The following is a 12,283-nucleotide window of genomic DNA, read 5'->3' as shown; positions in this document are numbered from 1 at the left end:
GCAGTGGCCGGATCTCAGCTCACTGCAAGCTCCGCCTCCTGGGTTTAAGCCATTCTCCTGTCTCAGCCTCCCGAGTAGCTGGGACTACAGGCGCCCGCCACCTCGCCCGGCTAGTTTTTTGTATTTTTTAGTAGAGACGGGGTTTCACCGTGTTAGCCAGGATGGTCTCGATCTCCTGACCTCGTGATCCACCCGTCTCGGCCTCCCAAAATGCTGGGATTACAGGCTTGAGCCACCGTTCTCTCTCTCTTTCTTTCTTTTTCATGGTCTCGCTCTGTTACCCAGGCTGGAGTGTAGTGGCACAATCTCAGCTCACTGCAACCTCCGCCTCCCGGGCTCAAGTGATCCTCCCACACCAGTTTCCCCAGTAGCTGGGACTACAGGTGTGGGCCACCAGGACCCTCTAATTTTTGTATCTTTTGTAGAGACGGGGTTTCGCCATTTGCCTCAGCTGCTCTCAAACTCCTGGACTCGAGCAATCTGCCCACCTCGGTGTCCTAAAGTGCTGGGATTATAGGTGTGAACCACTGCACGCAGACTCTGCAACTGAATTTCTTTCTTTCTTTTTTTTTTTTTTGAGACAGAGTCTTGCTCCAGGCTGGAGTGCAGTGGTGCGATCTTGGCTCACTGCAAGCTCAGCCTGCCGGTTCATGCCATTCTCCTGCCTCAGCCTCCCAAGTAGCTGGGACTACAGGCGCCCACCACAACGCCCTGCTAATTTTTTGTATTTTTAGTAGAGACGGAGTTTCACTGTGCTAGCCAGGATGGTCTCGATCTCCTGACCTCGTGATCTGCCCGCCTCGGCCTCCTAAAGTGCAGGGATTACAGGCGTGAGCCACTGCACCTGGCATGAAACTGAATTTCTGTAGAAAACTCCAAGCTTTGTAAACTGTGGTCCACACCCCCATAAACAAACATGCACAGGTGTGCGCCCGCGTGCGCGTGCGTGCACACACACACACACACACAAATCTTCCCCCAAAGCTTCCTTATCATATGTCCAAAGTACACAGCTCGAAATTCAAGCAAATTATTTATTACAAAACAAATTTTTTAAAAATCACAACGTGATTTGCATACTGGCAATAGGCTGTTACTTGCCATTTGCCAGGGTATGATTTGTATTTTGTTTTAATTTATGCTGGTTTCAGGAACTATGGCCATTTGCCTTTTTCCTGCACTACCTGTGCAGAACCCTCCTCCCTGTGGGAACTCAAGCATGGGTGGGCATTTAGTTTTTCTCAATTCCCACAGCATGTTTTTATCTTATATTGCCTAAAATTCAGAAAAGGTATTTAGCCATCAGTGGAGACCTGGGCTTGGCAGGCATTAAATGCACAAACACAGCCTGGCGTCAAAGCCAAGCTGAGTGGCACACCTCGTGACAGAACAGCAGAAAAGCAGACCCAGGTGCCTGCGGAGGTGTCAGGGACCAAGGCAGTGGGGCCTGGCCAAGGAGGGGGGGGAGCACAGGCCCCAATTGAAGGAAACAGAGAGAGGCAACTCCAGTTCCTATATGGGCCCAGTGTGGCCAGATCTTCTCATTTTCCAAGAAAAGCCAGAAACACACTTTTTAATGTGAATCTCTGCATTTTAAAAAGGTACCAACTAATTCTAAACATGGTGTTAAAATATTCTTTGGGGCAAACACAACACGTCTATGGCTGATGTGGCATCTAAGCCACCTGACTGTGAGCTCTCCAGAGCAGAAGATGGTTCCAGCAGGCTTCTGGACCGTTCATTCATTCACTGCTAACTAGGGCGGTCATTTTACCTCCCAGTCACATGGCACTGAAGACCCAGCCAGCTGGTAGAGCTACCACATAGGTCCAAACCCTCCTCACATCACCACTTACTACCAACACATACTAGCTATGTCATTTCGATTGACCACTCTGATGGGCTTCAGTGCCACCGCAGATAGTAATACAACCCTGCTTATAGGGTGGTTGTGGGATTAAGTGAGATAATACGGGCAACATGCCTAACGCAGAGTAAACATTTCACATCAACTACTGCTATCCATGCCCCTGGCGACTCCTTCCTCACCATCCATTCACATTAATCAGCCAATTCTGTTAAATCGGACTTTTAATACTCTCTCAAGTCTTGTTTTTATTCCTCCTCTCTCTGCTGTAATTCATAACCTCATCCTCTCTACCTTAAACTATTTATTTATTTGTGTGTGTGTGTGTGTGTTTGTTTGAGACAGGGTCTTGCTCTGTCACCCAGGCTGGAGTGCAGTGGTGCGATCAAGGCTCACTACAGCCTCAACCTCCCAGGCTCAAGTGATCCTCCCACCTCAGCCTCCTGAGTAGCTGGAACTACTGGCATATGCCACCATGCCCAGCTAATTTTGTTTATTTTTGTAGAGATGGGATCTCACTCTGTTGCTCAGGCTAGTCTGGAACTCCTGGACTCAAGCAATCCTCCTGCCTCAGCCTTTCAAAGTGTTGGGATTTCAGGCTTGAGCCACCTTGCCAGGCCTGAACTACTTACCATAATGATCTAGTAATCGTATATCCACTTTACTGAGTGCCCGCACACCATGGCCTGGTGACTCCATCTCTGAGCCAGACTTCTCTATGTGAAGTACAGATCTGACGGCATCATCTTCCCTGTCACCTACAGAACAGAGTCACAATTCCTTAATCCTGCCTTTGAGGCTCCCTCCCAAGTCTAGCCCTAGGCTCACATCCTGTTAGTTTCTTTTCTCTCTGCTCTGGGCCGGGCGCGGTGGCTCACGCCTGTAATGCAAACACTTTGGGAGGCCGAGGCTCAGGTGGATCACCTGAGGTCAGGAGTTTGAGACGAGCCTGGCCAACATGGTGAAACCCTGTCTCCACTAAAAATACAAAAATTAGCCAGGTATGGTGGCACATGCCTGTAATCCCAGTAACTTGGGAGGCAGAGGCAGGAGAATGGCTTGAACCCCGGAGACAGAGGCTGCAATAAGCCGAGATTGTGCCACTACATTCCAGCCTGGGTGACAGAGTGAGACCCTGTCTCAAAAAGAAAAAAAAAAAAAAAAAGGCCAAGGCCAAGAGCCTGGTTTTACACATTTTTTGCATTCCCAGAGGGCACACGGTAAATGCTCACTGTTTGCTCAATGAATTAATTGGACCAACTAAGAATGCATTTTAGCCAAAAGTTAATATTATTTATTTCTTTGTTTGTTTGTTTTGTTTTGTTTTTTGTCTGAGACGGAGTCTCCCTCTGTCACCCAGGCTGGAGTGCAGTGGCATGATCTCTCCTCACTGCAACCTCCACCTCCCAGGCTCTATCGATTCTCCTGCTTCAGCCTCCCTAGTAGCTGGGGTTACAGGTGAGCACCACCACACCTGGTTAATTTTTGTATTTTTAGTAGAGATGGGGTTTTACCATGTTGGCCAGGCTGGTCTCAAATGCCTGACCTCCAGTAATCTGCCCGCTCAGCCTCCCAAAGTGCTGGGATTACAGGCATGAGCCACAGCACCCAGCCAAAAGTTAACATTACTTTAACACATTATGTTACAAGAAACAAGACTGGGACTATACAAAGAACAAAATAATAAAATTTTTTAAATCATCCAGGCTTGAGCCCAGGAGTTTGAGACCAGTTTGGGCAACATAGCGAGACCCCATCTCTATTTTAAAAAATATACATGTGTATATACACACACACATATGATATACATATTTTTAAAATACATATGTTTATTTATATACATATATAAACGTATACATACACATATAAAATGTACATACATATATGTATATATACTTAAATATACATATATGTATATAAAATCACTCAGGAGCCCTGGAATGTGTGTGTTTTGGTTAATTTTAGTAGAAAAGGGTATTACCTATGCAAAGCTCTAGTTGCCTAGATAACAAAATATCTGCACTTACCAGGTTGTTGGCATTTGTCTCGGTATCTTGGTCTTCATTTCTCTTTCTGTGGCCCTGGTGAAATGCGTCTGATATCTCAGGAGAAAACGCAATCCAAAGAACGAATGTGGTTGTCTGGTTTATCATTTGTATACTGTGCGGTGCAATCTCAGAGATTTTCACAAAGCCAAAAACTGCCCAAGTATGACCTTGTGCCTGTGCAGGCCTCTTATAAAAAGAGACGATTCCCCGGCTCTCAGAGAGTTTCCAGAGGAGGCAAGGACTGATGATCTCAGGATGGCAGAGATCTAGGAAAGAAAATAAACCTCATTGTTTTTTGACATATATATATATTTAGTATTATTATTATTAGAGACAGAGTCTCACTCTGTCACTCAGGTTGGAGTGCAGTGGCGTGATCTTGGCTTGCTGAACCTCCACCTCCAGGATTCAAGTGATTATTGTGCCTCAGCCTCCCAAGTAGCTGGGATTACAGGTGTGCGCCACCATATCTGGCTAATTTTTGTATTTTCAGTACAGATGGGATTTCACCATGTTGGCCAGGCTGGTCTTAAACTCTTGACCTCAGGTGATCCGCCCGCCTAGGCCTCCCAAAGTGCTGAGAGTACAGGTGTGAGCCACCACACCCCACCAACATTTATATTATTAAATACTTGCCACTGAAGCGCTTATCCAGCAAGCATGAATGGAAAGGTTGCTACACAGCCTCATTCCCTACCCCCATGCAGGATCCCAGGCCTTGCTCTGGCAGGTGAAGAAGCCGAGGTTCAGGACTTGTCTGGTAGGAATAGAGGAGGCCATTCAGCAGACAGAGTGGTTTCCAGCTCAGCTCTGGAGTCAGGCTGCCTGGCTCTGGCAGTGTCTAGTGGGTAGAGTCAATAGAGTAATAGTTCCTGTCTCAAAGAGCTATTGGACTAAATTATAGAGAACATGTAAAGTGCTTAGCATGGTGCTGATTAAATTACTCTGGTTATTACAAGAATTCAGTAAACGTTAGCTATCATAATCATTTGTCAAAAAGATCCTACCATGAGGCTTGAGCCATCTATAGCTTATCTTTACAACTCTGCCCACACCTTATTAATATCTCCACTTTATTGTCTAACAATGGGCTCAGAGTTCCTAGAAAATGGAAGAACAAGCTATCAGCTTCTGCCCAATAAAGCAGCAGAAATAGCAGAGCTGTGGAGAAGCAAACAGGTCTCATACACAGAACGCCTGGTTGTGCAACTGGCTTGGCGTAAAAATAGATCTGGACTCTCAATGGTCATGCAGGAAGGAAGAAAACAAAGGCGCAAGTCTTCAGGCTGCTGAGGGAAATTCTATACCCAGAAAAACCTCAAGTACAAGTATGGAACAAAGACAGTTTCAGGCTTTTGAGGCTTCAAAAAATGTGACATTCAAAGAAACAGGGTAAATTATTATAGCAATTTCTCAATAGATATTAAATAGTACTGAGACTGATAAAGTCACTGAATATGACGGGTTGATTCATTCTGCAAACACATGCTGAGTGCTACTATGTGCTGGTTACACACCGGACTAGAGAGGGTAACCAGACAGACACATATTGCTCCCCTCATAGAGCTCATTTACATCCTAGTGGGGACAGACAAATGTAAACAGCTACAGTAGGAAAGCTCTGAGTCAGAAGGTGATGAATGTGATGGAGAAAGAGAAGTCAGGGCCTCTAGCCTCAACTTCCAGGAACTGGAACTACAGAACTACAGGAACTACAGCAGACAGAAGAACGAACTACGGCCGGGTGCAGTGGCTCATGCCTGTAATCCCAGCACTTTGGGAGGCCGAGGAAGGCAAATCACGAGGTTAGAAGTTCGAGACCAGTCTGGCCAACATGGTGAAACCCAGTCTCTACTAATAAATACAAAAATTAGCTGGGGATGATGGCGGGCGCCTGGAGTCCCAGCTACTCAGGAGGCTGAGGCAGGAGAATGGCATGAACCCAGAAGGTGGAGCTTGCAGTGAGCTGAGATCGTGCCACTGCACACCAGCCTGGGCAACAGTGCGAGACTCCATCTAAAAAAAAAAAAAAAAAAAATTACCAGCAACTGATGGCTTAAAACAACAGAGGTTTATTCTCTCGCAGCTCTAGAGGTCAGACGCTAAAACCAAGGTGTTGGCGGAGGCCACGCTCTCTACAGAGACTCTGGGGAAGAATCCATTCTGTGCCTTTTCCAACTTCAGGTGACCATCGGCACTCCTTGCCTCATAGCTGCATCACTCCAGCCTATGCCTGGGAGATCACACCGCCTCCTGCTCTCTGTGTGTCTGTTCTCCTTCTCTTCCTCTCTCTTATAAGGATACTTGTAATGGCATTTATGACTCACCTCTAACGTGGGCCCTTCTCTTGAGATCTTTAACTTAATTACATCTTTTGCCATTTTAAGGTAATATTCACAGGTTCCTGGGATTAGGAAGTGAATATATCTTTGGTGGACCACTTTTGTGCCTACCATAAGGAGCAAGAAAAACTAGAGGGAAAGGTAGGGTACAGAGAGATTTTTTGTTTTTGTTTTTTAAGATGGGAAAAGTTGGCAGTGTGCAGTGGCTCACGTCGGTAATCTCAGTACTTTGAGGTAGAGGCAGGAGGATTGCTTGAGCGCATAAGTTCAAGACCAGCCTGAGCAACATAGAGAGACCTCATCTCTACTTAAAAAAAAAAAAAAAAAAAAAAAACTAACCTGGTGTGGTGGTGTGTGCACCTGTAGTCCCAGCTATTTGGGAGGCTGAGGAGATTGCTTCAGCCCAGGAGGTTGAGGCTGCAATGAGCCATGATCATGCCACTGCACTCCAGCCTGAGTGACAGAGTGAGACCCTATCTCAAAAACAACAACAACAAAAACAAAAACAAAAAAAACAAAAAAAAAAAAACCCAGAACAACAACAACAACAAAAACGTTTGGAGATGGAGTGGGAACCAACTTGGCAGAGTGGAGGTAGCTGGCACTTAAGTACTTAAAGGTAACAGAAACAAAAAGTTAACAGTTCACGCTACTTATCCCAAAAAAAGTTCAGGACACCGAGGGACCAAATACCTCACATGGAAGGAAAAAGGCATAGATCTGAGAACAGAGAAATTGTTTAAGCATCTGTATATAAAGCAGTTAAGCTCACAAATCCCCTCCCCAACCTTTTTTAGCCGGGCACCAACTCCCGTAGCACAACAGAGGGTTTACTCTCTGGGGAAACTGAATCTCAGAAGCACCAACTCAGGGACACCAGGCACAGCTGAAGATGGAGTGAGCACTGAGCTGAAAACAAGGGACTGGGTGAAAACGTGTACCAAGTGGTGGCTCCACAACCCTCTCTCCCCACCCTGCTGCTATAACCTCTATAGCAGGGGCCATGCAGATATCCCCCAGACAGATTGGAGGATTCTCTGGAGAAACCAGATGGTCCCTTCAGTGAGATTTACAGATTATGATATTTGGGTGTACCCAGTAAAATATCCTGCTTGCTTCAGTCGCCACAGAGTGGAGCCTATAGATCAACAAGCCCCAAATTGTGCTTCCAATTGCCTCTGCTTTATGCCTCATTCTTAAATATGGACAGTCGAAGATCAAACATTTGAGGAAAACTTCCAACAATACACACATACACACACACACACAAAGGAGCGGGGGGGTGGGGGGGAACTGGGGGTGGAGGGGAAGCAAGGGAGGGGAACTCAGGGGAAACAATAAGCAGAAGAAAACTCAAAAACTGGAAAAATCCTTGGAAAGTTAAGAGAACAGACTCATGAAACAAAAACAGAAATACTATATATACAAAAAGAAGCATGGCCGGGTGTGGTGGCTCATGCCTGTAATCCTAGTCTTTGGGAGGCCGAGACAGGTGGATCACCTGAGGTCAGGAGTTCAAGACCAGCCTGACCAACATGGCGAAACCCCATTTCTACTAAAAATACAAAAAAATTAGCCAGGCGTGGTGATGCATGCCTGTAATCCCAGCTCGTGCAGGGCACACAGGAGGCTGAGGCAGGAGAACTGCTTGAATCGGGGAGGTGGAGGTTGCAATGAGCCAAGATCACACCATTACACTCCAGTCTGGGTGACAGAGTGAGACTCCATCTCAAAAAAAAAAAAAAAAAAAGCAACCAATGAACAAGAGAGTTAAAATGTAAAATTTCAATAGAAAGGATAGAAAGATATAGTTAATAAAGTTGAAAGTGGATCTCATGAAAATAGAGATGAGATTGGTGGTTACTGGAGGCCAGGAAGGGTGGAGGAAATAAAGACATGCTAATGAGTAGAAATGTACAGGTAAATGGAAGAAATGGGACCCAGTGTCCTATAGAGCAGTAGGGTGACTGTAGTTAACAATAATCTATTGTACATTTCAAAATCACTAGAAGAGAATGATTCGAATGTTCCTGACATAAAGAAAAGATAAATATTTAAGATGATGGATATCCCAATTACTCTGATTTGATCTTTACACATTATATGAATGTATCAAAATATTACATGTACCCCCAAAATATGTACATCTATTATACATCAATTGTCTTAAAGTTAATGAAATTGTCCAGAGAGAATAAAAAGAGACAGACAAAAGGAGAAAAAAAGATAACAGCTATAATTCAGGGTCCAACATCCTCTAGTAAAGCCAGAGAAAATGGGATGAGGATATAGGTTGAGTTAGGGAGTGGTAGCAAACAGTTAATTTACATAGAAAAGAAAAATGCTCTCTATAGAATTAAAAGAAAAGAACAAATAGACTTATAAATAGCAATTTGGAAGTTAGAAAGATAGTGAGGGAATTAGCCAGGCACGGTGGCACATGTCTGTAATCCCAGCTACTCGGGAGGCTGAGGCAGGAGAATCGCTTGTGTCTGGGAGGCAGAGGTTGCAGTGAGCCAAGCTCATGCCACTACTCTCCAGCCTGAGTGACAGAGTGAGACTTTGTCTCAAAAAAAAAAAATTAATTAAAAGGGAAAAAAGAAGAAGATAGTGAGGAAATGCCTTAAAAAATCTAAGGGAAAAATATTTCCAGCCTAGAGTTCTATACCTAGCTAAACTATCAGTCAATTATGAACAAAGAATTGAGATTTTCAGACAGATAGTGTCCCAAAGTTTACCTCCCATAGTCACTTTCTCTAGGAGCTATTAGATGATGCAGTTGACCAAAGTGAGGGAGTAAAACAAGAAACAGGAAGATCTAAGATCCAGGAAGTAGAAGTTGCAACACAGAAGAACAGAAAGAGGTGGTATTGACATAGGGATTTTGTAGGACTAGTTTCCCAAGAAAAAGAGCAAGCCTAGTTTCCCAAGACACAGGTCACAAGACCCCACTAATAAAAAAAGGATACAAGGCCGGGCGCGGTGGCTCAAGCCTGTAATCCCAGCACTTTGGGAGGCTGAGACGGGCGGATCACGAGGTCAGGAGATCGAGACCATCCTGGCTAGCACGGTGAAACCCCGTCTCTACTAAAAATACAAAAAACTAGCCGGGCGAGGTGGCGGACGCCTGTAGTCCCTGCTACTTGGGAGGCTGAGGCAGGAGAATGGCGTAAACCCGGGAGGCGGAGGTTGCAGTGAGCTGAGATCCGGCCACCGCACTCCAGCCCGGGCGACAGAGCGAGACTCCGTCTCAAAAAAAAAAAAAAAAAAAGGGAGGCCAGGTGGGGGCCCACACTTGTAATCCCAGCACTTTGGGAGGGCAGTCTCAAAAAAAAAAAAAAGAAAGAAAGAAAGAAAGAAAAGGGAAGGGAAGGGGAGGGGAGGGGAGGGAAAAGAAAAGGACATACCTACTAACAAAACACAATCACCATTATGGCATGTGGCTTCTTATGCTTTTTCTCACTTCTTTCTTATCTCCTCTCCTGCTTTTGTCACTTGGGACCCCTTCATTCTTCAGGCTCCTCTTTCAGAAATTTTGCACACTTCAGCCTGCACCTTCTTCCACAACCCTCAAAATCTACCCTTTATCCTGCTCCAATTATCCTCCATCTCATACACCCCATCATGTGTCAGACAAAATCCTTCTAGCCCATCCTCCATCCTTTTCTCAAACATTTCCCTATGAGCTCCCAGTCAGGTTTTCTCCCAACACCCAAGTTTCCTCTGTCAACACATTACCAAGTCTTCTCTTTCTCCTCCATATGTTCCCACTTCCCTCTGAACCAGCCACTCCTCTTTGCTTCCTTTGATCCTGGCCTCCGCCTTCAGCCCCAGTAGCTTTTCTTCCTCACTTCCACTCTCTTATTTTAGGCTCAGACTCTTTCCTCTCTCAACTTTACCCCTTCCGTGTCAATAATGTTTTGCCTGGCTCTAATTTCTCCTCTGACTTCCAGTACTTCCCTTGCCTGCCTCTTTCCTTGCTTGGTGTCAGTCCTTCATCTGCCTCATTCACTGGTACCTTCACCTATAATATCTTTCTTTTCCATAGAAACAGATTCATCAGTGATATCTTTCGCTTCACGCAAGACGCCCCCGTCAACTCCCACTCCTTTCTCAGTCCCTTGTAGTTCCTCACTCCCTTTGACACTTTCAAAAGGAATTTCCATCTCATCATCAGTAAATGCCATCACTCTTTCATCACCAGTAACTTCTACCACTTTTTCAATGTTCTCCTCATTTATGCTCCCCATTCTTGAAACCTCCAATTTCTCCCCACTGGTCCCCAACTTCTCCTCGCTAGATCTCAGCTTCTCTGCACTTGACCCCAGCTTCTCTCCACTCAACCTCAGCTTCTCTCTGCTTGATCTTAGCTTCTCTCCATTTGATCTCAGCATTTCTCCACTTAACTTCAGCTTCTCATCACTGATTCCCAGCTTCTCTCCACTTGATCTCAGCTTCTCTCCACTCCATCTTAGCTTCTCTCTACTTGATCTCAGATTCTCTCCACTTGATCTCAGATTCTCTCCACTTGATCTCAGCTTTCTGCCACTGGACCTCAGCTTCACTCCACTGGACCCCTGCGTCTCTCCCCCGGACACCAGCTTCTCACTACTAGACCTCAACTTCTCTACACTTGATCTCATCTTGTCTACACTCGACCTCAACTCCTCATTCTGCCCCAGTTTATATCCACTGGATCTCAAGTCCTCTCCAGTGGTCCCTACCTTCTCCCCAGCAGACCTCAACCTCTCTTCAAACCCAGACCCCTTCATAGGCCCTGCTGTCATCCCTGCACTCTTAGATTTAGCCCTTATTTCGTGTTTGACCTCTTGCTTTCCCCAAATCTCCCTTGGGCTGTCTTTCCCCAAATCTACTGAAGCTTGTGATGCACTTGCTCCACGGTGCAGCAGCTTCACATCCGTCTTTTCCTGACTCGGGCCTGACTTCCCTTTCAAGACCGTCTTTTCCACATCTTCCAGTCTCCAGTACTCAGACTGCAGCTTCGGCTTTTGAGTGTTTCTACTCAGGAGCTCCACTCTTTTCCCAATCACCATAAGCTCGTTCCAAGGTTCCCAGGTTTTCTCTCGCAGCATCGGCACCCCCTTGCAGCCCCGCTCCACTGGCGACCGTCCGCGGACCGCGGCCTCGCTTGGGGCGCCCTGGCTGCGGGCCTTGTGACGCCCCCTAGTCCTCCTAGGCTGCTTACCCCGCCGCTCCCTCCCGCCCAAGGGTGGAAACCTTAACAGACCCCTCTTCTCCACAGACACTGTCCCCTGCCCTTGCCCCTGGTCTACCACCCACATCCCCACCACTGCTCCCCATTCCCCGTCCCCACCCTGCCACCCTCACCCCCTTCCCCTTCCCTTCCCCTTCCCCTTCCCCACTGCCCGGTGGGCGCCAAACTGGGCGAGTGCGCACGCGCAGGCCGCACGTGGCCGTTGGAAGGAGGGGCCCGGAACGGCGGCACAGGGTTGTGGGGGTTCAGTCAGCCGGGGACTGGAGGGAGAAGCGGCACGCGGCCTCTGCGACCCTGTGAGCTCTGACCCCAGGTCCCACACTGTAGCCTATCACCGGACCACTCTCCGTGCGGCTTGCCCCTTAAAAGCTGGGGCCTGAGACAGGAACGACAGACATTGCAGCCAATGGCGTCACGCACGGTGTCCCGGTACCCAATCGAAAGGCGCGGCTGAGGGAAACGAGGTGGGAACCGCCCCCGACTCCAGGCGACTCCTTGGCCGGGCGGGGGAGAGCGTCCTCGTCAGCTGAGAGCACACTCTCTCTCGGTCGGTTCCTTGGGCGAGTTACGGGGACGACCTGCGGGAGCACGCGGGCAGTGGCCGGACGCTGAAGCCGTGTGTGCTGCAGCCCAGGAGAGCGATGGAGACGCATGCGGAGGCTGGGAAGGAGGGCAAGGTAGAGAAAGGATGAAGAACCCCCTCACCCCCAGCCTCCCCTCTCTCCATGAGAGCCTGTGATGCCCAATCATGCGGTGGTGTGTGTATGTCTGTGTGTGTGGTTGGCTGTCT

At 47.2% G+C, this 12,283-nt stretch overlaps 2 protein-coding genes across 2 annotated transcripts in view; one reads left to right on the top strand and one right to left on the bottom strand.

The window, feature by feature from the left end:
* LOC111522433 overlaps window positions 1-11,560 on the bottom strand; it is a 37,881-nt gene extending 26,321 nt beyond the window's left edge. The window contains exons 1-3 of the mRNA XM_023186536.2: window positions 9,665-11,560; window positions 3,895-4,181; window positions 2,500-2,625 (exon numbers count right to left, since the gene is read on the bottom strand). Coding sequence (XP_023042304.1) covers window positions 10,262-11,560 — 1,299 coding nt within the window. The 3' untranslated portion in view covers window positions 2,500-2,625; window positions 3,895-4,181; window positions 9,665-10,261. The remainder of the gene's footprint in view (window positions 1-2,499; window positions 2,626-3,894; window positions 4,182-9,664) is intronic.
* Window positions 11,561-11,952: 392 nt separating this feature from the next.
* Window positions 11,953-12,283, top strand: part of SNX32 (sorting nexin 32) — a 72,837-nt gene continuing 72,506 nt past the window's right edge. The window contains exon 1 of the mRNA XM_031933916.1: window positions 11,953-12,170. Coding sequence (XP_031789776.1) covers window positions 12,135-12,170 — 36 coding nt within the window. The 5' untranslated portion in view covers window positions 11,953-12,134. The remainder of the gene's footprint in view (window positions 12,171-12,283) is intronic.

The sequence above is a fragment of the Piliocolobus tephrosceles genome, chromosome 13, assembly GCF_002776525.5.
Source record: "Piliocolobus tephrosceles isolate RC106 chromosome 13, ASM277652v3, whole genome shotgun sequence".
In the NCBI taxonomy this organism is placed as follows: domain Eukaryota; kingdom Metazoa; phylum Chordata; class Mammalia; order Primates; family Cercopithecidae; genus Piliocolobus; species Piliocolobus tephrosceles.
This window is presented reverse-complemented; position numbering and strand designations above follow the sequence as displayed.